This window comes from Hemiscyllium ocellatum, chromosome 2, assembly GCF_020745735.1.
Source record: "Hemiscyllium ocellatum isolate sHemOce1 chromosome 2, sHemOce1.pat.X.cur, whole genome shotgun sequence".
NCBI classification, from domain to species: domain Eukaryota; kingdom Metazoa; phylum Chordata; class Chondrichthyes; order Orectolobiformes; family Hemiscylliidae; genus Hemiscyllium; species Hemiscyllium ocellatum.
Window position 1 is genome coordinate 111,029,955 of NC_083402.1, and position 26,258 is coordinate 111,056,212.

Sequence of the window (26,258 nt, forward strand, 5' to 3'; positions counted from 1 at the left end):
CTTTTTATGCATCACATAATTTTATAGACTTCTATCAAGTCTTCCCTCAGCCTGTGCTGCTCCAGAGTTTTTCTGGCCTCTCCTTACAGTTTATACCCTCTAATCCAGGCAGCATCCTGGTAAAATAACTAACCCACATCTATCTGCCTCTACATTGAAATCCAAGTCCTAAAATCTAATATATATTGGATACCTTATATCAGAGTAATATTTAATGTTGATTAAATGGTGTCAAAAAGATCTGCCATTAGAGCCAGAAGTCTACTTCTTCTAAATATCTTTTTTTACATTATGCCACATTATGCCAGAATTAAGGCTGAAAAAGCAAAACAAATGCACGTTATCCAATTACTACAAGCCTACATTAATCAAATAAAGGTGTTGGTATAAATCATCTACAGTGCTGGAAAGATCAACAATACCCTGTTCCCTCTGGGTTACACCAAAGACCACTTGACCCCAGACCTCATTACAGACTTGATGCAAATGTGGATTTAAAAGCAAAACATGACGAGTGGTGGAAAACTGAATTAACAGAACATGAAATACTTAGCTGTATATGGTAACACCTGTGGAGACAGAAAAAGGAGTTAATGTGACCTGCTATTTCATGGACAGAAGAGTTGAATTCCAATGATCAGGTACAAGTGATCACCCTTAATACTTAGGGATAATTTGACTGACAGTAAACCAAGGAAATTTAGTAAAACAAAACCAAATGGAAATTAGAGAACAAAAACTATTCAAGAGTTGGAGTCATATCTACCCACAAAAGTTGTGATTGTTGGTGTTTAATCATATCAGCTTCAGGACATTGCTGCAGAGTTCCAGTTGTCACTGTTCCAAGGCTATTTCATTTTATATTGTTATAACAAATTGTTCAGTCACCTAAGTTAAGTATTTTTTCCATAATGTTTAATTCAGCGTCTTTCTCAATAATGACACAGGACGAAACCACAAAGCTCTCACTGATTGTCATAAAATCCATCTGATTCACTAATATCCTTTAGAGAAGGAAATTATCTGCACCACATATAGATTCACAGAAATGGCTGAGCATTCAGTTCAAGAGCATGTGATAGTTGCATCCCAACAAAGAACTAAATAAAATGTAAGCTCAAGGTCAGAATTCCATACAAATTAAGGTCCTGCCTGTCTTCTCTTGGGGACACATACTTCAAGCCATTGTTTTGTAGAAGATTTAAGGGAGTCATCCCTTGGTACTCTGGGCAACTTTATTCCTAAATCACTAGAATCTTTTGCTCTACATTCTGTGTCCTACGATTCTACTACACTAGCTACCTGATGAAGGGGCAATGCTCTGAAAGCTTGCACTTCCGAATAAACCTGTTGGACTATAACCTGGTATTGTGCAATTTTTAACTTTGTCCACACCAGTCCAACACCAGCACCGCCACATCATAAATCAACATTACACAAGTTATCATCTTTTAATTTCTGTTTGTCAATTTTGCTGTGTGCAAATTGCCTATTGTGTTTCATAGTAAAAAGTGAGGTCTGCAGATGCTGGAGATCAGAGCTGAAAATGTGTTGCTGGTTAAAGCGCAGCAGGTCAGGCAGCATCCAAGGAACAGGTAATTCGACGTTTCGGGCACAAGCCCTTCATCAGGAATTCCTGATGAAGGGCTTGTGCCCGAAACGTCGAATTTCCTGTTCCTTGGATGCTGCCTGACCTGCTGCGCTTTAACCAGCAACACATTTTCAGCTATTGTGTTTCATACCATAGTAAAAAGTTCAATCATACTTCATTGGCTGTAAAACACTTTGAGACATCTGGTGGTCATAGAAAGCAGATGCATGTGTTTCTAATTTGTTCTGGAACTTGAAGGAAATTTCTAGTCAGAGTTTGAGTGGTGTTTAAACTTTGGGAGACAGGACAAATGTTAAAATTTAGATCATTCAGTTTTTTGTTAATGGGAAGGTTTCTACATTTGGGGAAAGGGAACTTTTATCGTTTCTGTCTTTGTCTCTGCCCAACATGTAAAGTCAACATAAATGCTTTGTAAGTAACTGCAAAATCTGTGTGATTGTGCAATGTGTTGCAAACACTGGTGGGAGGGGAGGCTTTATGATCCGGAGTTACTCTCTCAGGCATTGCAATACAGCCCAGAGGCTGAGGCTTTACTGCATTGTTGGAGTCCTCCAGCCGCCGGTGGCGCACGTAAGCCGCACTGCACCGGCCCGGACAAACAGCGTGCGTGACCTTGTGGCGCCCGCCTTCCGGTTCGGCGGAAGTAAAACACTCGGCTCGGGTTGCGACGTCGTTGTGTTGTTTACGAATGGATTTAAACAGAAAAGACCGGTAAAAAAATAACATCAACAGCGCCGCACAGGCTGGCCTGGGGACTCGGAGAGTCACTGTGAGTAACAGGCACAAGACTGAAGTATGTGTAGCGCAGGGAGGTGCATTAAAATAGTGCATTATAGTGAATGTAACACAACATGTGCAGTTATGGTGTAAATAGCACAACAGCACTTAAAACATGCCCCAACTTATAGGGCATCTAACATTGCAATGTATGCAAATGCATAAATGTGTTGTGTATAATAGTAATACGTACATTAAATATATAGAATGTACCTAAACCCTCTTTATCACAACAAAACTTACAAGGATGCAGCTTTCCTGTATAAATCATTGCAATCTACATTATATTAAAACTGTATTAGCGCGAATATGACTATAATTACATGTAACTATATAAACATGCTTAATCTATACAGTAGCATACAGAAGAGCACCTGCTAAAGTATGGGTTAACGGTGGTGTAAATGTAATGATGTACACATTACAGTATGTGAAATAGGAACATAAGAATGTTTAGTGTGCAGTGTATTGTAAAACAGTTAATAGAGTTATCATGGCAAGATATTAATCTTGTGTTAGTGCATGAAGTACTGCTTCAAATGTATAAGCTTTGGTGTATATGCCAATGCTATAATGGTATATTACCATAACATGTGTAAGACATGGTGAAATGTATGTAAAGACAACTCTTGAATGAATAGTAATATAATATTGCAACTTTCAAAAAGCATAGTTATAGTCCATGCATCAGCAATATAGCCAAATGTATATTTTGAATATATCAAGAGACCCTTCCAAAGGAAACACTGCCATCTATGAGTAGTCATTAGGTATACAATGATCATGCCTTCGAAAAAGTATTACTTGGTACTATATATGGTTGTTTAACTTTTCAATATATTTAGCAAGAGAATTACTTAGATCATATTGATAAATGATACAATCTATGGTGTCATCTCTCAAGGCATTGTGTATTAAAGTATTAACTCATTGTTCTTTGTGGATGCTTGTTATTTATCAATTTGCTGCCATGTTTCCTATATTATAACAATGTCTACACACAGTGTATTGTCTGCAAGTTTTTTTTAGGATATCCTGGGATTGTGAAAGGTTCTTTTAAAAAAAAGTTAAGACTCTTTAAGTTTATCAGCATCTTTTGATGCTTCTTATTAAACAGACAATACATCAAAGCCAAATAAAGATCGAAAGAACTGTGAATGCTATAAATCAGAGACAAAAATAGAAATTGCTAGAAAAGCTGAGCAGGTCTGGCACCATCTGTGGAGAGAAATCAGAGTTAACTTTTCAGGTTGATGCATCAAAACCAATCAATCAAATTGCCCTTTTTTTGTACTCACTACATTTGAGTAGTCGTGTTTGTTCACACAATTAAAATCTGTAAGAACCACATTATTTGGTTAGGGATAGAACTTAACTTAGCTGTTATGTGTTAGAAAGATTTTTTTCTTGCATCCCCTTCGAACTTCCTGCAGCCTGATAATTGGATTTTGATTTGTTAGCTGATATTAATCACCCATCCTGAATTACCCTTGAGAAGCTGGTGGTGGATCACCTTGAGCTACTTATAGTCTGTGAGGTGTAGGTGCACTTACGTTACAGCTAGCCAATAAATTCCTGGCAATTGATCTAGCCATGAGGAAAGAATGGCAATAAATTTTTAAAGGTGGTGTAGAATGTGGAAGGGGATTGGTCATGCTCCAGCTGTCTATGTTCATCTGGGGAGTAGAGTTGAGGATTTGGAAGGTTCTATTAATCATATTTGTTTTGAGAGAGATGCACATGCACCTCTACAGCTTTCTAAACACTAGAGAGCTATGCAGAAAAGAATTCTACTCTTGTCACTGGAAGTTATTTTTTTCCACTGACAAATTGTTTATGGATTTGCAGCCAATATGTTGATAACAGTCTTGTACAGGAATTTTTTTTTCAGAGAATTTAGCATGAATTTCATAAACAAACATGTTGCATACCCTGACATTTTAAAAAGACCAATCCTAACCAGTTATTTTGAAATCTATTTTGCCTTCTCTTGATGTTAACACCCATTTCCACATTTTTTACTGAGGTTGACTGGTTTTAGTTGTTTGGCAAACAGGAAGACCAGAAGGTTTGATTATGTGAAAATGCAAGCATTTTGTCAAAAACTGGAAGCAACTTTTCATCCAAGCAGCATAGGTACCTGGTTGTACATTAGCGTAAGCAGTGAGGGAATAAGCTGGCCACGGACCCAGAGTAAAGCCTTTAAGGTGTATAGATCTATACCTAAGGGCAGCCTTAAAAAGAGTGAACAGTTCATCAAACAGGTTGCATACCCTGAAAGAAAACTAAAGGGAGCATTGTACATCAAATAGAGTTATAGAATGATACAGCTTGGACTTAGACCTTTTGGTCCAACCTGTCCAATACAACCAAGTTTCCCAAACTAGTCCCATTTGGCCCATATCCTTCTAAACCTTTCCTATTCATGTAACTGTCCAAAGGTCTAGTAAATTTACTTTTTTTTTAAGTGCCAATGAAAGATTGTGTTAAAATATTAAGTTGTGAACCTTAAGATTTGTAAGGATCCTCTTGTGGGTCTTTTCCATGTACTTAAAAAGAGTGACCCAAACCTGATGGTTTGGACTTGCATACTTGACAGGATTGAATTTTAACTTGAAAATTTAACCATCAAGTAATAACAAAGTTTGTTTTTTGAATTCTCCTTCTAGACATTTTATTGTAATTCCTGCTATTCCAGATCCTGCTCAATTGAGTGTGTTCTCAAGTGATGGACGGTACACCAGATACTGGGTATGTTCAATAGTTAGTGGAAATATCAGGGCAATTGCAAGTCAAATTATGTGTAAAATCTTACTGCACTGGCTTATCATTTGAATATTGAGAAGATGGATGCAATTGTTTACAGTGATATCATAAAGTCCACCTCTTTGGGCAATTATCTGAGGCAAAACTAATCACAGACTTGGTGTTTTATTCACAATTGTGCCATCACTAAGACCATCTCTCTGTAATGTAACATAACTCTGCCCTTACTCAGCTTCTTTGTTGCTGAAACTATGGGCTATGCCCTTCTTACCTCCAGATTTAACTATTTCATGTGTTCTTGGTCAGTCGCAGTTTCTACTCTCCACAAGCTTGAGGTTGTTCAAAACATTGCTCTCTGTACCTTAACTTGCACTGAGTCCTGCTCCCCTGCTCACTGACTTGCACTGATTACTAATTAAGCAAAGTCTCCGTTTTGAAGTATTCATCTTTGTTTTCAGGTTCCTCCATGCGTTGCTATCTCTGTAACCCTCAGCCCTACTGCATCTTTTTCTACCTGTCTCCACCTGTGCTTCACCATATGCCTGTTGACAAATCTGATTTTTAATTCCTCCAGCATTGTTAACCATAGCTACTTCATGCCTAATTCTGGAATTCCTTCTCTAAATTCCAGCACTTTTTTGTCCGCTTCAGAGTTCTTATTGAAAATCTATCTATTTGACTAAGCAAACAGTCAATTTAGTCTGACCAAACCTCTCCTTAAATGGCACAGTGTCACATTTTGTTTTGTTACAATCTGTTTCACCTTGATGTTTCATGACATTAAAACACTATAGATGCCAGTTACTATTATTATCAGTAATGGTTATATATTTTGATTTTCTATTTCATAACTTTTGCTGTGTGTTCTCGCAATAACCTTGTTTTAGTGATTCTATATCAGACCTATTTATTAAACAAACAATTCTTCTTTGAAAAATGACTTGGAAATCTACTTCATTGGCCAAGATTTTTGTCACCCCCTCCTAAGACCCTTCTTTATCTGTCAGTTTTATGATCTGCTTATATAAATTATTGTTGACTCATAATGCCTAATCTGGTTTAATACTTTCTGATACTTTGTAAATAGCCTGATTTGAAAGTTAATTTGTTTTCATGTAAGCCAGTAAGCTGTTTCTTGGAACAGTTGCTCCATTAATTTGTTTGTTTGACCTCAAATAAACAAGAGTATAGGTTTTCTCAAGCATGGCAGATTTTCCTTAATTTACTGTTCATGAATTACTGATCACCCTGTGAAAATGAGTAGCCTGAAAATTAACTACTTGTCCTCTTTAGTCTTCCAGGGATTTAAATGACAAGAATGCTTTTGTTATTGTTGTCAAACTTTGTAAGTGCTTCACAGCATTCGATTTTTGTTTTAATGAGGAATCTGTCAGTGTCCTAGTGGTATCTTTCTAGTAATTCACATTAAGTTAATTTTAAAAGAAACATTGAATTGACCATGCCTATGTTTGAAATTCACAATCATTTTTTAGAAGTATTCAAACTTCAGGAGTCAATATGGCAAGTGGGCGGCACGGTGGCACAGTGGTTAGCACTGCTGCCTCACAGCGCCAGAGACCCGGGTTCAATTCCCGACTCAGGCGACTGACTGTGTGGAGTTTGCACGTTCTCCCGTGTCTGCGTGGGTTTCCTCCGGGTGCTCCGGTTTCCTCCCACAGTCCAAAGATGTGCGGGTCAGGTGAATTGGCCATGCTAAATTGCCCGTAGTGTTAGGTAAGGGGTAAATGTAGGGGTATGGGTGGGTTGCGCTTCGGAGGGCCGGTGTGGACTTGTTGGACAGAAGGGCCTGTTTCCACACTGTAAGTAATCTAATCTAATCTAATCTAAAAAAGTGATACTAAATTGATTGCATGATTGAATTAGTGTCTTGATGTTACATTTGCTACCACAGCAGCCAGATGTTGCTGTTCGGGAAGTGCAGGAGCTGAAAAGTGAAACAGTGTCAAGATCAGGAAATGAGTACAATTTGTGTGAACACTTCATTGTTTGGATTCAACTGTCTGCCTTTTTACTTATGGATATTTTCTAATGATCCTGTTCAGAGATATTGAAACACATTTCTGGATTTCAGCTATTACTATTGCACTATAGGTAGGTAGCTATGTACCCCTCAGCCCAGCAACATTGCAGATTTTGACTATAGCAGTCATTGAGTAACGACTTTGCTTTTTCTGAAAGAAACTTTGGTATATTGATAATAAAATACCAATAGTGAATTGAGAATTGGACTGCTTAACTTTATGATACTACCATTTTCTTATCCATTTATACCCTTGACTTGTCATTTCTTGAGGTATGTGGTCATTGCATTCCTTTGCAATTTTTATCCCTTTTCTAAATAATGTGTAAAATATGTTTTTATGACATAGATAAACAATTTTAAATAGGCCATTTATGGTCCGCATAAGCAAAAGCAGACTGTTATGACATGGAGCTTATTTCAAGTTGACAGTGCAACATTGTTTTAATGTGGTACTACATTTCTTAATCATTCACTGAATTTGAAACATACTTTTTTTGTAGATGCTCAACTACTCCAGGATCACCACAAGGAGTAAAACAGGATGAAGGTGAATCACCCAAAAGCCATAATACCTACAATGGATCACAGAAAAATGAGAAGCGGGGTGAAAAGAAAACTGAGGAGGCAAGTCATTCTATTTGTAGGACAGCTCTTTTGGTATAAGCTTGCTTGCTTGTTTTTGGTTCCCTTGCAAACCCCCATTTTGTAGCTTTTGACCCCATCTCTGTCCTGGCAATGGTCTGTTTCTACCTTTTTCATCACATTGATCTGAAGGTGAACACCTGACCACTTATACTTACCATCACTAAGGTTACCTATGTGTAATCTGTAACATTTCTTGACTTCACTCCTAGCTCAGTTCAACTGTTACAGAAATCACCACTCATGTCTTCATATGATCTGGATTTGACATATATTTGGAAAGGCAAGGACAAATTAAGGATAGTCAACATGGCTTTGTGCCACATGTGGGAAATTGTGTCTCTAACTTGATTCAGTCTTTTGAAGAAGTAATGAAGAGGATTGTTAAGGGTAGACTAGTGGACATGATCTGTATGGACTTCAGTAAGGTGTTTGAAAAGGTTCTTCGTACTAGACTGGTTAGACAACATGGAATATAGTGAGCACTAGCCTTTTGGATACAGAACTAACTTGAAGCTAGGAGATAGAGCAGTGGAGGGTTGCTTTTCAGACTAGAAGCCTGTGACCGGTAGTGTGTCACAGGATTGGTGCTGGATCTTAGGGAGTGTTGCTGAATAAAGAGACCTTGGAATGCAGGTTCATAGCTCCTTGAGAATGGAATCGCAAGTTATCACAATAATGAAGAAGGCGTTTGGTAAGCCTGCCTTTATTGGTCAGTGTGTTGAGTCTAGGAGTTGGGAGGTCATAGTGTGGCTCTACAGGACGTTAGTTAGGCCACTTTTGGAATACTGCGTTCAATTCTGGTCTCTGTGCTATAGGAAGGATGTTCTGAAACTTGAAAGAATTCCGAAAAAAATTACTTGGATGTTGTCAGGGTTGCATAGTTTGAGGTCTGGGGCTATTTTCCCTGGAGTTTTGGAGGCTGAGAGGTTATAAAATCATGAGGACCATGGATAGGGTAAATACACAAGGTCTTTTCCCTGGGTTGGGCAAGTCCAGAGGGCATAGGTCTAAGGTGAGAGGGATAGATTTAAAAGCGACCTAAGGGGCAATGTTTTCCTACAGAGGGTGGTGCAAGTGTGGAACATGCTGCTAGAGGCAGTAGTGGAGGCTGGTACAAATACAAATTTAAAAGGCATCTGGAAGGGTTTAGAGGGATATGGCCAAATGTTGGTAAATGGGACTAGATTTATTTAAGTTATCTAGTCAGCATGGATGAGTTGGATCGAAGGGTCTGATCCCATGCTGTCCAGCTCTGACTATTCCAATGTGCTTCCAGCTGATTTCCTGAACTCCACCTGTCATAAATCTCTTGCTGTCTTGTTCTGTCACTCTCAGTCTTCAACTACTCCATCCTCACAATCCTCATGAATTCTGAATTGTAATTGCTCCACCCTTTGGTACCTATTCTCAACTTTCGCAATTCCTTATACTTGCCCTCCTCTTTATCTTACCTTCCTCATTTAAGACATTCCTTGAACAGTACTTGCTTTAAGCTTTTTGTCATCTAACCTAATAACGTCTTATGTGACTTGGTCTTGGACTTTCTTTTTATAATGTTTTTGTGACTTGGGATTTTTCGTCAACTTAAGAGTGTTGTATGAATATAAGGTTTTTTTCTTTAATTTGCTCTTGCACGCTTGCATTTCCAGCTCTGTTCACCAACTAGAGAGTCAGGATGTTTACTTCAACCCTTTAGCACATTGGATTACACAGTGATGATGTTTTCAGGCTCAACCAAATGGGTTAACAGTTAACCGTTAACTCATCACATGGATTCAGCCTCAGCAGACAAGGATGACAGCCCATCAGGCCATTGTGCTGGATTTGTTTAGCAAAAGGCCAGTTGTTCCGAACTGTGGATAAAATTGAGAATCAAACTTGTAAGGAAATCTCAGCTATCTGTAAGAATAATAGGTGGTTATGGTAGGGGATTTTAACTTTCCAAACATAGACTGGGACTGCCATAGTGTTAAGGGTTTAGATGGAGAGGAATTTGTTATGTACAACACAATTTTCTGATTCAGTATGTGGATGTACCTACAAGAGAAGGTGCAAAACTTGACCTACTCTTGGGAAATAAGGCAGGGCAGGTGACTGAGGTGTCAGTGGGGGAGCACTTTGGGGCTAGTGGCCATAATTCTGTTAGATTTAAAATAATGATGGAAAAGGATAGACCAGATCTAAAAGTTGAAGTTCTGAATTGGAGAAAGGCCAATTTTGACGGTATTAGACAAGAACTTTCAAAAGCTGATTGGAGGCAGATGTTTGCAGGTAAAGGGATGGCTGGAAAATGGGAAACCTTCAGAAATAAGATAACAAGAATCCAGAGAAAGTATATTCCTGTCTGGGTGAAAAGAAAAGTAGGTATAGGAAATGCTAGATAACTAAAGATTTTGAGGGTTTGCTTAAGAAAAAGAAGGAAGCATATGTAAAGTGCAGACAGACAGATCAAGTGAATCCTTAGTAGAGTATAAAGGAAGTAAGAGTATACTTAAGAGGGAAATCAGGAGGGCAAAAAGGGGACATGAGATAGCTTTGGGAAATAGAATTAAGGGGAATCCAAAGAGTTTTTACAAATACATTAAGGACAAAAGGGTAACTAGGGAGGTAATAAGGCCCCTTGGAGATCAGCAAGGTGGCCTTTGTGTGGAGCTGCAGAAAATGGGGGATATACTAAATGAGTATTTTTGCATCAATATTTACGGTGGAAAAGGATATGGAAGATGTAGACTGTAGGGAAATAGATGGTGACATCTTGCAAAATGTCCAGATTACAGAGGAGGAAGTGCTGGATGTTTTAAACGGGTAAAGGTGGATAAATCCCCAGGACCTGATCAGGTGTATCCTAGGACTCTGGGAAGCTAGAGAAGTAATTGCCTCTAGCTGAGATATTTGCATCATAGATAGTCACAGGTGAGGTGCCGGAAGACTGGAGATTGGCTAACGTGGTGCTACTGTTTAAGAAGGCTGATAAGGACAAGTCAAGGAACTATAGAGCAGTGAGCCTGACATTGGTGGTGGGCAAGTTGTTGGAGGGACTCCTGAGGGACAGGATGTGCATTATTCGGAAAGGCAAAGATTGATTAGGGATAGTCAACATGGTTTTGTGCATGGGAAATCATGTCTCTCAAACTTGGTTGAGTTCTTTGAGGAAGTAACAAAGTGGATTGATGAGGTCAGAGCAGTAAATGTGATCTATATGGACTTCAGTAAGGCATTCAACAAGGTTCCCCATGGGCGACTGATTAGCAAGGTTAGATCTCATGGAATACAGGAAGAACTAGCCATTTGGATACAGAACTGGCTGAAAGGTAGAAGACAGAGGGTGGTAGTGGAGGGTTGTTTTTCAGACTGGAGGCCTGTGATTAGTCGAGTGCCACAAGGATCGGTACGGGGTTCTCTACTTTTTGTCATTTACATAAATGATTTGGATGCGAGCATAAGAGGGACAGTTAGTAAGTTTGCAGGTGACACCAAAATTGGAGGTGTAGTGGGCAGCGAAGAGGATTACCTCCGATTACAACAGGATCTTGACCAGATGGGCCAATGGTGAAAATGTGTTGCTGGAAATGCGCAGCAGGTCAGGCAGCATCCAAGGAACAGGAGAATCGATGTTTCGGGCATAAGCCCTTCTTCAGGAATTCTTCAGATTCCTGAAGAAGGGCTTATGCCTGAAACGTCGATTCTCCTGTTCCTTGGATGCTGCCTGACCTGCTGCGCATTTCCAGCAACACATTTTCAGCTCTGATCTCCAGCATCTGCAGTCCTCACTTTCTCCTCCCAGATGGGCCAGTGGACTGAGAAGTGGCTGATGGAGTTTAATTCGGCTAAATGCGAGGTGCTGCATTTTGGGAAAGCAAATCTTAACAGGACTTATGGACTTAATGGTAAGGTCCGAGGGAGTGTTACTGAACAAAGAGACCTTGGAGTGCAGGTTCATAGTTCCTTGAAAGTGGAGTTTCAAGGACAGTGAAGCAGGTGTTTCATATAGGATAGTGAAGAAGGCGTTTGGTATGCTTTCTTTTATTGGTCAGAGTATTGAGTACAGGAGTTGGGAGGTCATATTACAGCTGTATAGGACATTGATTAGGCCACTATTGGAATATTGCATGCAATTCTAGTCTCCTTCCTATCGGAAAGATGTTATGATACTTGAAAGGGTTCAGAAAAGATTTACAAGGATGTTGCCAGGGTTGGAGGATTTGAGCTATAGGGAAAGGCTGAACAGGCTGGGGCTGTTTTCCCTGGTGCATCCAAGGCTGAGGGGAGACCTTATGGAAATTTACAAAATTATGAGGGGCATGGATAAGATAAATAGGCAAAGTCTTTCTCCTGGGGTGGGGGAGCCTAGAACTAGAGGGCATAGGTTTAGGGTGAGAGGGGAAAAATATAAAAGAGACCTACGGGGCAACATTTTCACGCAAAGAGTTGTGTCTTTATGGAATGAGCTGCCAGAGGAAATGCTGGAGGTTGGTACAATTGCAACATTTAAGAGGCATTTGGATGGGTATATGAATAGGAAGGTTATGGAGGGATATGGGCCAGGTGCTAGCAGGTGGGACTAGATTGGGTTGGGATATCTGGTCAGCATGGACGGGTTGGACCAAAGGGTCTGTTTCCATGCTATACATCTCTATGATTCTAAATTTAAATCTCTTGATTTTGACAACCTAGAGCCAGTCCGATTTGTAAAAATATTAACAGGTTATCAAAGGTATAAAAGAGCATTTGGAAAATCGGGAGAGACGCAACTGCCATCTGCTAAGAGATAACAGCTCTCATTGCTTAGAGAAAGCACCATCTATTTACCATGGCACACCATCTATTTACCATGGCACACCATCTAAATTCCTGACAGAAGAATCTACAGAGAAACATTCCAACAGAAGGATCAGCAGAGAAGATAGAAAGTTCTGGAAGACACAAACCTGGCTGTAATTTCGAGAGACTAAATTCTATTGTTATATAAATGGGATTTGTATTGATTGGAACAGCTTACCATTAGAATCTTGTGTTGTTCGGGAATAGTTAGTAGCTAGAGGGAAGTTGTTAGGTCTGTTAATAGTTTAGTTTTGTTCATTGTTAGATAAATTGTTACTTGTGGATTGTAAAGTGCACACCAGGGATTTATTTTACTTAAACTATAGAAGTTGCTGAAATAATGCATTGCACCCTCTCAAACATTCCTTTTAACAGATTATTGAGCAAGGCACTTCCCTTTAATTAAATGGTTGTGGTTCTCAGCGGGGGATCAACCTCCATTTTATAAGTTTTCATCATACAACTTTTATCGAAAGTTTGTACAGTTATTTGTAGAATTCCATCTTAAGCATAAAATACAAAAGGAGCAAATACTTAAGCCATATTTTAAGCTGACAATTCAAGCATGTTTTTCCATTCTTGGCAGCAGCGTGTGACTAAGAAGAGAGGCTGGCCAAAGGGCAAAAAACGTAAAAAGAATATACCCAATGGTCCCAAAGCTCCACTGACAGGCTATATGCGATTTTTGAATGAACGGCGTGAGCAGTTGCGGGCACAGCAACCAGATTTACCTTTTCCTGAAATCACCAAAACTTTGGGCAGTGAATGGAGCAAACTTCCACCTGAGGATAAACAGGTTTGTGGCATTTAATGTATTATTTGGACTGTAATACCATTAATAGGGAACAATCAGCTTGGAAATGTTAAAGGCAAGCCATGCTTGACGAAACTTGAGTAAATTCTTTGAACAAGTAACAGAAAGGGTTGATGAAGCATGTAGAAGGTATGGACTTCCAAGAAGCTTTCGGTAAAATTCTTCATAACAACAGATTTGTAAAATAGATGAACAATCTATTGAATTAACAGTGGTAATTTGGGTATGTAGATAGGAGGTAGACAGTAGTATCAACTAATGTTTATTTGAATGGCAAGTTGAAATGCATCTAATCTATATGTTTTTTTTAATGGTTTTGGCTTCTGATGAAGTTACAACACTTGTTCTTTTTCTAAATCCCTTTGCCTTAACATCAGAGTGGTTTCCTAATTATTTCATAGATCATTTCACAAATGTTGAAACAAGACTTGGCAATGCCAGCATTTATAACTGATCCTTAGTTGAACCACCTGATGAAGGAGCAATGCTTCAAAAGCTAGTGCTTCCAAATAAACCAGTTGGACTATAGCCTGGTGTTGTGTAAATCTTAATTTTGTACACCCCAGTCCAACACGGGCACCTCCAAATCATTATTCAAATGAATTCCGAAAAAAAAAGTTGTACAGCTTTGAAGTGCTGTGCATCGTCAGCAGTAGAATTGTATACCACCATAAGTCTGTTAGCTTAGATTTCCATCTACCATGATTATTAAGATAGAAACCAATCCTCTTTCAGTAAAGTGTGCAGCAGAGCTTGACCGGAACAGCATCCATTGTATGCTAAAAATGAACTGAAGCTACAACACAGGGCTGTGTGCATATGAAACAGCAAAACAACATGCTGTAGAGCGAAGTGACTCCACAGCAAATGGATCGGACTGATCCTTAGTTGAACCACCTGATGAAGGAGCAATGCTTCAATGACTCCACAGCAACTGGGTTCAGCTCTATTGAGTTGGTGGATAATTCAAATTATGAACTGGAGGAGGGACCCCCAGCATATATCTAATCTCAATGATGTGGTAGTGAAAAAGAAAAGGAAATTTATTTGCAACCATTTTCAACTATAAGTATTGAATGGGTGATCCATCTTTACCTTTAGATTAGAGTAGACTTACAGTGTGGAAACAGGCCCTTCGGCCCAACAAGTCCACACCGACCCGCCGAAGCGAAACCCACCCATACCCCTACATTTACCCCTTACCTAACACTACGGCAATTTAGCATGGCCAATTCACCTGACCCGCACATCTTTGGACTGTGGGAGGAAACCGGAGCACCTGGAGGAAACCCACGCAGACACGGGGAGAACGTGCAAACTCCACACAGTCAGTCGCCTGAGTCGGGAATTGAACCCGGGTCTCAGGCGCTGTGAGGCAGCAGTGCTAACCACTGTGCCACCGTGCCGCCCACTGCCACCGTGCCGCCCACTGCCACCTTCTCCTGAGGTCTTCAGTATTACAGATACTCTACCTTCAGCCAACTCAGTTCACTCCACGTGATATCAAAGAATGGTTAAAATGATAAGGTAGAGCAAAAACTATGGTCTCTGATGTAGTAATGCAGCAGATCTAGTTACTGCACAGCTATAACACTGGCATTGACCCAGAAATGTGGAAAATTACATCCTTCATCCAAGCATAGACAAAAAAAATCTCAAAGATGAGGAGAGAATGATTGTTAATGATATCAAGGCAATACTTATCCAAGTGTGGCATTAAGGAGCCCTTATAACATTTGAAGTAAATGGGAAAAACTTTCTTCCGTTGCTCTAGCACAAAGGAAAATAATTGTGGTTGGAGAACAATCATTTTATTCCAGAATATCATGGAGCTCCTCAGGTGTGTCCTAGCTTAAATTACCTTAATCAATGACCTTCTTCCATTATAATATCTGAGGTGAGAATGTTTGCTAACGATTGCACAATGTGCAGGATATTTGCGACTCAGACAGTGAAGGCATTGCCTGTGCCTAGGGCTGATTAAATGATAATAACATTGTTACAGAAGTACCAGACATTGATCTTCTCCAACTACACAGAATCTAGTCACAGCTACTTGCAGTTGAGTGATACCATCTCTGAATATTACATCACCAAAATGCTGAGTCTTCCCATTGGCTAAACAGATAACTGGACAGCTACCTGAGCAGGTCATAGGCTGGGAATTCTTTGCAAGTGACCCACCTCCTTCCTCCCTCAACCCTAGCTACATTCTGTAGCACACAAGTCAGGAATGTGATAGAATAGTCTCCTTTTGCCTGAATATGTACACTTCCAACACTTGACCAGCTTAATATCATCCAGAACAAAGCAATCCATTTGATTGACACTAGGCCCACAATTTTAATATTTTCCCCTCCATTGCTGGTCGACAGTCACAGCAGTGTGTTCCATGTATAAGATGCACTGCAGCAATTTGCTTCACCTCCTTTTGACAACATTTTCCAAACCTGCAGCCTATACCACCAAGAAGAACAAGGTCAATGGATCCTTGAAAGCACCAACACCTGCAAATTCCCCTCCAATTCACACTGCATCCCTACTTGGAACTATATTGCTGTTTCTTCAATGTCACTAGTTCATAAATCTGGATCCCTTTCCAAAAATGGTGTAAAATGAACTTAAGTCACTGGCTCAGAAAGTTACCTTCCACTTTTGCAAGGGCAGTTAAAGATGGGCAATAAATTCTCACATTGCCAGCAATAGCGAAACTCTGAATTTAAAAGAATTATCATCTGAAAGCAAGATGTCTTGATCCACATGTATGGTATTGACTCTTTGCTCTGTGTCATTTTCACTGTCCCTGTGAGGTTACGTTGCTTTTTGCTGCTTACATAGGGCTGGATGTCCATTTGCTTCAATTGAAATCATAAATTACATCCCCCTTTCTGACCATCAACTTGGGCATTGCAAGACTGTTGGCAAGTTCAGCATAAGATTTAATTCTGAGTGTAGTTGCTAATCTTTGAAAATCTTCCATCAAAAAGATAGCCCACTTCTACATCCATCTCCTTGCTTTTCTCCACCCTACCTCCACTTGCTACTGGAAATTTCATTGCTTTCATTGCCCTTACATTTGAACACCGCTGTTCTGGCCATCCTGTCATTTTCCACTGTACGTGAATTTGAGGATGTCCAAAAATCTGCTGTCCCTATCCTTACTTGCACTCAGTCCCATTCATTCATTCTTTGCACTGGTTGACCTATATTGCTTATTGTCCATCATGAATGAATTTTAAAATTCTTAATTTTGTGTTTAATTATTTTTTAGCTTTGCTTTTTTTTAACCTACATTAGCCCTGCTCTGCTTCAATCCTTGCTTTATGTGACAGTGTGCGTGGCTCTGTTGCTCGCTCTCCCTCCCCCTTTGTCGCTGTTTCTCACTTTATTGTAATATAGCTTGCATTCAGTTTGTTTTTAGCTGATTTATTTTTCTGAGTTTAATTCTCAACCTATGCATCCAATAACTTTACAAACCGCTTTAATGTTTTTCTGTTACCTGCGGGTTAAAAGCAGCAATTCCCAGACATGAGATCATTGGAACTCTTAAATGTATGTTTTAAAATCTTTTAATTTTTATTTTTAAGTGCTACCTTGATGAAGCTGAACGGGCAAAACAGCAATACATAAAAGAACTGCAGGAGTATCAGAAAACTGAAGCTTATAAAATGAGCACAATTGCTGTCCAGGAAAAGAAATTGAGGAAAGGTATCACTTTTTTTTTTCTTATGTCATCGTTATTATATACTAACTGTAAAATATTTGTTTGCTGAAGAACTGGATTGTGAGTAGAATACCAAAAATAGATTTTTACTGATGCATATCTTTTCATTGTATGTCAGATTGCAAAGAAAAAAACCCTAAGGTACAATACGAATGTTGGTGGAAATTTTATGGATCACTTTTTTTTTCATCCTTGTGTGTTTCTCAATTAGCTTGTTTTTTTTCCCAGAATCTGCTCATTCAATGTCAAATGGCATGCATACTGAGGTAAGAGCTTTTTAAAATTTATTTCTTTATTATGATAAATGTCTCATTTGGATTACTTTAAAAAGATTTAACTTTATTTTAAAATGTTTTAGTCAACAGAGGGTTGCTTATGGTATCTATACTCTGTTGAAAAACAACTCCCTGAATGATCTCCAGGAATTATCACTGCCTGCCAATGTGGTGGAGTACACTAAAAGCTGCTCTTATTTTTGACAAGCTATCACCAGTTATAGCGGGGATAGGCAGTTGCTTTAAGTGTGCCATAATTGGCTTAATGTACTGCAGAAACCTGACTCCAGATGGCTCTGTAACACAAGTTACATTACCCAAAAATGAAAGGTCCACATGAAAAAAAGTTCAAGTATTTTCATGAGTTGCATAAATGTAACCTTTCTTTAACCTGAACATACACAATGGTGGCTATGAAATAAACTGATTTAATTTTCATTAAGGGTGAGGGATCTCCAGCTTAGCCAAAATAGTGCCAGGGTCCCAATTCCAGAAGTGCTGTTCCTGCCAAGTTTGGAAGCCGCTATTTTTGCTGGTCAGCTTTACATATGCAAAAATGCAGGTGCCTTGAAACAGACTCAGTTTTTGTCAGTGGGTTGTGCATTACACTTGAAAAAATATTTAAACTTAATGAAGATATTTGGAGAGAAAGGATACCCTTTTGGAGAAGTCTAGGGCTACATGGAAGCGTCCATTGGAGTGTTCATATCAGATGTGAATGTGAGTAAAATGTGGATAAACCTACTGGAGATGTCAAGCACAGAGATGTAAATCTTTTTACACTTTAAAAAAAAAACATCAGGTGGTAAATAAATCCACAGACCTAATCAGGTTTTTTTAGATTAGACTTACAGTGTGGAAACAGGCCCTTCGGCCCAACAAGTCCACACCGACCCGCCGAAGCGAAACCCCACCCATACCCCTACATTACCCCTTACCTAACACTACGGGCAATTTAGCATGGCCAATTCACCTGACCCGCACATCTTTGGACTGTGGGAGGAAACCGGAGCACCCGGAGGAAACCCACGCAGACACGGGGAGAACGTGCAAACTCCACACAGTCAGTCGCCTGAGTCGGGAATTGAACCCGGGTCTTCAGGCGCTGTGAGGCAGCAGTGCTAACCACTGTGCCACCGTGCCGCCCGTGCCGTTCCTGAAAATTTTGTGGGAAGGAAGGGAAGAGGCTGCTGGGTCCCTTGCTGTGATATTCCTGTCATCGATAGCCATTGGTGAGGTGCCAGAAGACTGGGGGTTGGAAAATGTGATGTCATTATTTAATGAAGACTGTAAGGAAGAGCCAGGGAACTACTATAGAACGATGAGCCTTATATCAGTGGTGGATAAGTTGTTGGAGGGGATTCCGAGGGACAAAATGTACATGCATTTGAAAAAGAAAGGACTAATCAGGGATAGTCAGCATGGCTTTGTGGGAAATCATGTCTCACTAACTTGTTTGAATTTTTTTTTGAAGATGTGACAAAGAAGGTTGATGAAGGCAGAGCAGTAAACGCAGTCTGTGTGGACTTCAGCAAAGCTTTTGTCAAGGTTCTGCATGGTAAACTAATTAGTAGGGTTGGATCACGTAGGATCCAAGGAGGGTAGCCATTTAGATACAAAATTGACTTGAAGATAGAAAAGAAAGAGAGTGGTGGTAGAAAGTTATTTTTCAGACTGGAGCCCAATGACCAGTGATGTGCCTCCAGGATCAGTGCTGGGTCAGCTGGTTTTTGTCATTTTATATAAGTGATTTGGAAGTGAATATAGGTGGTATGGTAAGTCAGTTTTCAGTTGACACTAAAATTGGTGCTGTAGTGGATAGTGAAGAAGGTTACCTCAGAGTACAATGGGACCTTTATTAGATGGACCAGCGGACCAAAGGCTGAGGAGTGGCAGATAGAGTTTAATTTTGTTAAATGTGAGTTGTTGTATTTTGGTAAGGCAAACCAGGGCAAGATTTACACAATGTTTGGGCCCTGGGGACTTCTGTCAAATAAGGAGACTGAGGGATGGAGGTGCATTGTTTCTTGAAAGTGGAATTGTAGGGAGACAGGATGATGACGAAGGCATTTGGCACGCTTGCCTTCAATGGTCACTTCAATAAGTACAGGAGTTAGAAAGCCCTGTATGTTGTGACTGTGCAGGACATTGGTGAGGCCTGTTTTGAAATACTATTTTTGGATATTGTTAAACTTGATAGGATACAGGAAGGATTAAAGGATGTTGACGGTACTGGAGGGTTTGAGCTATAGGGACAGGCTGAATAGGCTCGGGCATTTTAATGTAGGAGTGTCTGAGACTGAAGGGCTGAACTTGTAGAGGTTTATAAAATCATGAGGGGTATGGATAGGGTGAGTAGCCAAGATCTTTTTCCTAGGGTGATGGAGTCCAAAACTAGAGGGCATAGAAGAGAAAGGTGAGAAGGGAAAGACTTAAAAAGGACATGCCAGGAAACTTTTTTTACACCGAGTGTGCTTGGTGAATGGAATGAGCTGTCAAAAGATGTGGTGGAAGCAGGTATAATTACATTTCAAAAGCATCTGGATGGGTATCTGAATAGGAAGGGTTTCGAGGGATATGGGCCGGCTACTGGCAAATGAGACTAGGTCAGATTGGGATGTCTGGTCAGCACAGATGAGTTGGACTGAAAGATCTGTTTCTGTGCTGTATGATTCACCTGACTCTGAAATAATTGCAATTTTAAGAAATATAGTATTTGCTATTTCACTCTATATTGACATAAGCCTGAGGGCTATTATTGTGGGATTTATGATTAGATTAGATTCCCTTCAGTGTGGGAACAGGCCCTTCAACCCAACAACTCCACGCCGACCGTCCAAAGAGTAACCAACCCAGACCCATTTTTCTCTGACTAACGCACCTAACAGTATGGGCAATTTAACGTGGCCAATTCACCTGAAATGCACATCTTTGAACTGTGGGAGGAAACCGAAGCACCCGGAGGAAACCCACGCAGACATTGGGAGAACGTGTAAACTCCACACAGACAATCACTGAGGCTGGAATCAAACCTGGGACCGGTGCTGTGAGGCAACCGTACTAACCACTGAGCCACTGCGCTGTATGGAATGTTCCAACAATCTTTTCATAGTGGACTTCTGGTCAGCTCAAACTATTTATGAAGTCTTTGATGTGAAGCTGTGAATATATTGCTTGTTTTTTTTGTTTTGAAGTGATTTAAATATTGAAGGAATTCAAATGCCCAGAATGGGCTCTTAACAGTAACAGTTAATTTTTATTTCATCTCAGCATGGGTCCTGAAGTTTGCCCTATCTTACTGAATAACATAGCATTGAGGGTCAAAGCAAAGGTTGGAGTGTGAGGATCATGCATTGGCATCAGTTGATATAGAAAAAAGAAGAGGGCTTGACATGGAAGGTTTGGGCAACCATATAAGTTGAGTTGGCATGGATGAGTCAAGGGGTTCATGACGAGGGCTCAAGTGCTCTTTCTTTGTTCTGACCTTTGTACAGTCAGAATGAAATCTTAGACCACCAAGGTCAGCGTTTCAGACATCCAGTCTTGGTCCTTTCCTCTTAATACCATTGTCTTCGTCCCCCACTCAGCTGAGCTAGAACTGGATCAACCGGAGCACTTTTTCCCAAATTGGGCTTGTAGAGTTGGATGGTGCATGAAATTACAGCTTCATATTTTACAGCTGTAGCACATGTTTGGTTCAGAAGAAGTCAGCATCTAACTAATATGATTTTACAAGAAGCACTGGAAGATTGAAAGTGTGGTACAGTCATCAGCTTGAAGATTGTCTTGCCTGGCATTATGCATCAGGTAGAGTAATATACAGGATCATTCCAAAGGAATTGGATTTATATGAATTTAAGAAAGGATAAGAGTTGGGGGCAGGAACAAACTATTTGATCCATCATTCCCATTCCATCAATCAATAAGATCATGAGCAGTCAAATTGCATGACATTATTCTAAATTGCAGTGCAAACCAACCGAATCTGTTCAAGTATTTTTTTGTAAGCCAACCCCTCATCCAAGGTATCAGTCAAATAAACTTGCTCTGAACTGTGTCTCATGCACTTGTCTCCTTCTTTAAGAAAAGGATATAACACCAAATACAGTACACACTTAGAGCTTTACCAATGCTTCTGTACACCTGCAGGAAAACATCTTTTTATATTCCACTTCTCTTGCAATAAATGACAACATTCCACTTGCCTTCCTAATCATTTGTTGTACCTACATACTAATCTTTTGTAATTTATTTACCAGGACACCTAAATCATTCAATGCTTCAGTGTTTTGCAATCTTTCATTTTAAAATGATGCCTCTTCCTCCTCTTCTGTCATACAGAACAAGTACACATTTTCCCACATGATACTCCATATGCCACATTTTTGTCCATTTAACTTCTGTGTAGACTACTTCCGTCCTCTTGACAAATTGCTTTCCTAGCTATCGTTGTGTCATTGGCACACTTAGCAGCTACTTATTAGATTGCTTTGTCTAACTCATTGAGATGGGTTATAAATAGCTGAAGGTCCAGCACTGATCCCTGTAGCATTCCATTAGATATATTTTACCGGCCTGAGAATGATTCATATATGCCATCTCTCTGTTTGTTTACTAGTCCTCTGTGCTAATATATTTCATGCTACACCATGAACTCTTATTTTGTGCAGTGCAGATAATTCTCATGTAAAGTGTGTTTGAGCAGCACGATTTGGCTATAACATCACTGAAGAATTAGGGAATGGTATTTTCGAGAATGCTTACCTCTGTTTACAATTGCGCGATTCCGGCAGTGATCGTTTCGCATGCTTCATTCTGCGCACGCACTGAAGTCTCTGCACCGTTCTGCATATGCGCTGATGTAAGCTGCCGTCACAGAATGAGAGAGGTATAGAACTATATATTGAGCAGCTTCATTTCAAAAATTAAACTCATAAATGTTCATTACTCTCCCTGTGAGATAAGAGTATTCTTCTATAACTCCTGTATGAGCCCTGCATGACTGCATTACTCTTAAACATACCACTTTCCTTTCTAATTTGTTCTTGTACCTGCAATTCACACAATCTAAACCAATCCCCAAGCAACATCAACTACAGCCATCCACTGCTGCAGTCACAATTGCACCTAAAGGTGGTGTGATGACCTTCCTGTCTCTGCATTAATAATGCCTCAATGCAGTTTGTTAAATTTACCTCTGCTTTGTTAAGAAGTATGATTTATGCATTCATTCAGGTTGTGCAATACTTTGTGTTAGGCTTTTGGGTGATTTTTTGAGTGATCATGAATGTTATCTTTTGTTGGTCTGCCCCAACCCTGCTTTTCCCATCGGCCCCATTATTTCTATAAAGTGATTTAACTATTAAGTGAGATTTCGTTGGAAGCAACTATGGCATTATAGGAGAACTAACTGTAACCTGTTATGTGGAACCTTGGCAAATTTGCTTCTGAAAGTCCAAGTACACCAAATCACAAGTTCCCCTTAATCTATATTGCTTGCACAACATGAGATTTGAACACAGAAGGCCAAAGATTATGAATCTGGGATCCTTTTTTCTCCACTGGTATGTAGTCATTACAAAAATGAGGGGAAATAAAGGTTAAACAAGGAAAAGTTTACTGCAAGTGCAGCCTGTGCTTAATATTGGGATGAGGAATCTGTTTATCTTCCCCTCAAGCTCCACCTCCCCCCCCCCCCCCCCACACACACACACACCCACACACACACACACACAATTCAGGTTCTTTCTCAATAAACTTTAGCTAAGATGTTAAACATGTCGATCTACCTCCTTTCTTGAAAGGGGAATTACATTTGGTATTTTCAAATCTGAGGAGTCCTTTTGGGATTTTTGGAAGACTTGATGCATCTAGTATCTCAGCAGCTACTTATTTTGAAAATCTATGATCAGTCCACCATGACATAGGAATGTCAAAACTTTTTGTTTTAATAATTTTTTTTCAGCTCCCTTTTCCGGTAATGGTGGTAGTTTTGAGTTTCTTCTTCCAGCACGATTCTTGTGATGTGGTTTGTATTGTCTCTCGTGAGGGCGTGCAGGATAACTACTCATTTTGTTATTTTCTATTATTAATTTCCCAGGCATAATTTAGAAGATCAGTGGTCACTTCAGTTACTAATTTTCTTTTTAAGCACCTGTAGAAAATCATCCCATCTTTTTTTGTTATTCTGGCTAACTTAAAAAATAACAGAGAGTGACAAAAATAAGAACTTTATATGGAACATTAATCTTTTAGCCAGCTGCTATTTTTAAACTTTTGTATCTTAAAGTTTAGCCAGGGATAGTGTGAATTTTCCCTTCTTTCTCTCAGCCTTTATGGAATGTATCCTGAAATGTTTGTCACTGCATTTATACTAGCGAACTATTTTTCCAGTTCACTTTAGTCAGCTCTGTATTGATATATGCATATATGTCCATATTTAGGTTTATAGCACGAATCTTAGACGTTGTCTTCCCTCTCAAAGCGATTATGAAATTCACTCCTATTACCTGCACATTTATTGTTACCTGGGAGTACTGTCATGATAAGATTATTGATTTTAAGCTTGTCCCATTGCTCATAGTCAGGTATTTATCAAACTTTTATCTAGTTGGCACTGCTGTTCTCAAACTGTTATGAAAATACTCAAGGAACTCATTTTCCTAGTTATATTTCCAAATCTGATCTTTTTTTATTCTACATAAAATTTACATATAGATCTGTTATCGCTGTACCTTTCTTACACATCCCCATTATTTTTTCCTGTGTACCATGTTTTTCTGTGTGGTTAATACTGTTAGTGATTAATGCTTATAAATTCTCCCACCATTGACATCTTACCATTTTTTAACTTCCCTTATTTTTTAACCAAGCTTACTTTACGCCTTGATCTTTAGAACTTAAGTAATGTCTCTCTCTGTTGTACTATGCCATTCTTAATTACCATAGCTACTGCATCCTTTCCTTGTTTCCTAACCTTCTGAAATTTCCATCTGAGCTAACTTTCAAATTGAATAGCAAGATGGGATGTAAAAATCATTAAAGTTATTCAGTATAATAAACTCTTCAAATTAATTTATTCATTCTTTCTCTTTAGAAGATCGACAGTGAGCAGCAAGGAAGAATGTCCATGTTTAATATTCCAATATTTACAGAAGAATTTCTTGATCATAACAAAGGTATGGAGGATTGACTGAGTTAAAATTATTCTTAGATTATGCTCAAATGTTCAAATACTTGAAGTTAAAAACAATTTGCATTTCAACAGTTCCATGGATGTCAAAAACTACCATGAAATTGTACGACCATGAGATATAGGAACAGCATTAGGCTATTTGCCCATCGAGTCTGCTGCATCATTCGATCATGGCTGATATATTTTCAGTCCCATTTTCCTGCCTTCTCCTCATAACCTTTTGATCCTCTCACTAATCAAAAACTTATTGATCTCTGTCTTAAATACACTTAGTGACTTGGCTCTCCCAGCACGTCTGGCAATAAGTTCCGCCGCTTCACCATCCTCTGGCTGAAGAAATTCCTCCTAATCTCAGTTCTAAAGAATCATCCCTTCATTCTGAGGCAGTACCCTCCGGTCCTAGGCTCTCCATGTTCACTCTGTCCAGGTCTTTCCGTATTGTGTAACTGACAGTGAGACACCTCCCCCCCCCTTGCCAAATATCCTTCTAAACTCCACTGAGTACAGACAGAGTCCTCAACCATTCCTCATGACAAGCTCTACATTCTGGAAGCATTCTTGTAAACCTGCTCTACATTCCCTCCAAGGCCCGCACGTCTTTTCTTTAGACCTGGAGCCAAAGCTACTGTCAACTTCCAAATGTAGTCTGACCAGAGCCTTTACAGCATCAGCAGTATATCCCTGCTATTATACATTCGACCTTGCAAAATGAATGCAAACATTGCATTTGCAGTCTTTAAGGAAAATGGATGTTGAGCCAAAGGACAAATTATTTAAAGAGCTCATATTATCTGTAGTTTTAACTGAGAGTTGGAGATGGAATCCTGGGGCATCAGATCTCAATGGTTGAAGGTATCTCAACAAATAGGGTAAAAAGGACTGAAATATGAGAGTGAAAACAGAGGATCTGAGAATTAGAGGAGGGACAGTTGTAAAACTAGAGGAGTTAGTGATGGAGACCAGTGAAGCACTAAAAGGATTTATGCACAAGAGTAAAGATCTATCCAGGGGTTGGTATTGGGATCCTTACTTTTCCTCATATATTCCACTTCAAATTATCCCCAGCCAAAGCTTTGCTGTTGGAACTGCTGAGAAAGGTTTGTGCTGAATGGAATTAATCAGCACAAACTGCTGCCTCGCTGTTGTGTCAGTTTAACATTTCTCATTGTTTAAATTTGTAGCAGCTTCAATACTGAAAAATCATGACATAAAAGAAGTTGTTTCTTTAAGGAAATAAAGACAATCTAGATCTGGGTCCACAATGGACAATTTCAAAATTTGCAGATGAGAAAAAACTTATGTGAATTGTACATTGGACAGGAGGACAGTGTCGAATTTCAGAAAGACATAGATAAATCAGCAGAGTGAGCAGGTAGGTAGCAAATGAATTTTAGTGCCGAGGAATGTGTGGTGATGTATTTTGGAAGGAAGAACTTTGAAATGCAATATATAATGGGGGTATAGTTCTAAGGGGGATGCAGCAGCAGACAGGCCTTGGTGGTATATGTGTGCAGATCATTGAAAGTTGCAGGGCAGGTAGAGAGCAGTTAGTAAAGCATACCATATCCTCTATTTTAATAGGGGC

The 26,258-nt window shown here is 39.5% G+C and overlaps 1 protein-coding gene across 3 annotated transcripts in view; it reads left to right on the forward strand.

Annotated features, from left to right (window-relative positions):
• The first annotated feature begins 2,278 nt into the window (after window positions 1–2,278).
• LOC132824532 (SWI/SNF-related matrix-associated actin-dependent regulator of chromatin subfamily E member 1-related-like) overlaps window positions 2,279–26,258 on the forward strand; it is a 46,512-nt gene continuing 22,532 nt past the window's right edge. For 2 of the 3 annotated variants that reach the window (XR_009645671.1, XM_060839169.1), the window contains exons 1-7: window positions 2,279–2,381; window positions 5,059–5,140; window positions 7,700–7,823; window positions 13,252–13,461; window positions 17,067–17,187; window positions 17,432–17,469; window positions 24,575–24,656. Coding sequence is in view for 2 of the 3 variants with exons in the window: in XM_060839169.1 (XP_060695152.1) it covers window positions 5,118–5,140; window positions 7,700–7,823; window positions 13,252–13,461; window positions 17,067–17,187; window positions 17,432–17,469; window positions 24,575–24,656 (598 nt within the window). In the remaining variant the exon portion in view is untranslated. The remainder of the gene's footprint in view (window positions 2,382–5,058; window positions 5,141–7,699; window positions 7,824–13,251; window positions 13,462–17,066; window positions 17,188–17,431; window positions 17,470–24,574; window positions 24,657–26,258) is intronic. The other variant, XM_060839178.1, reaches the window with a different exon arrangement.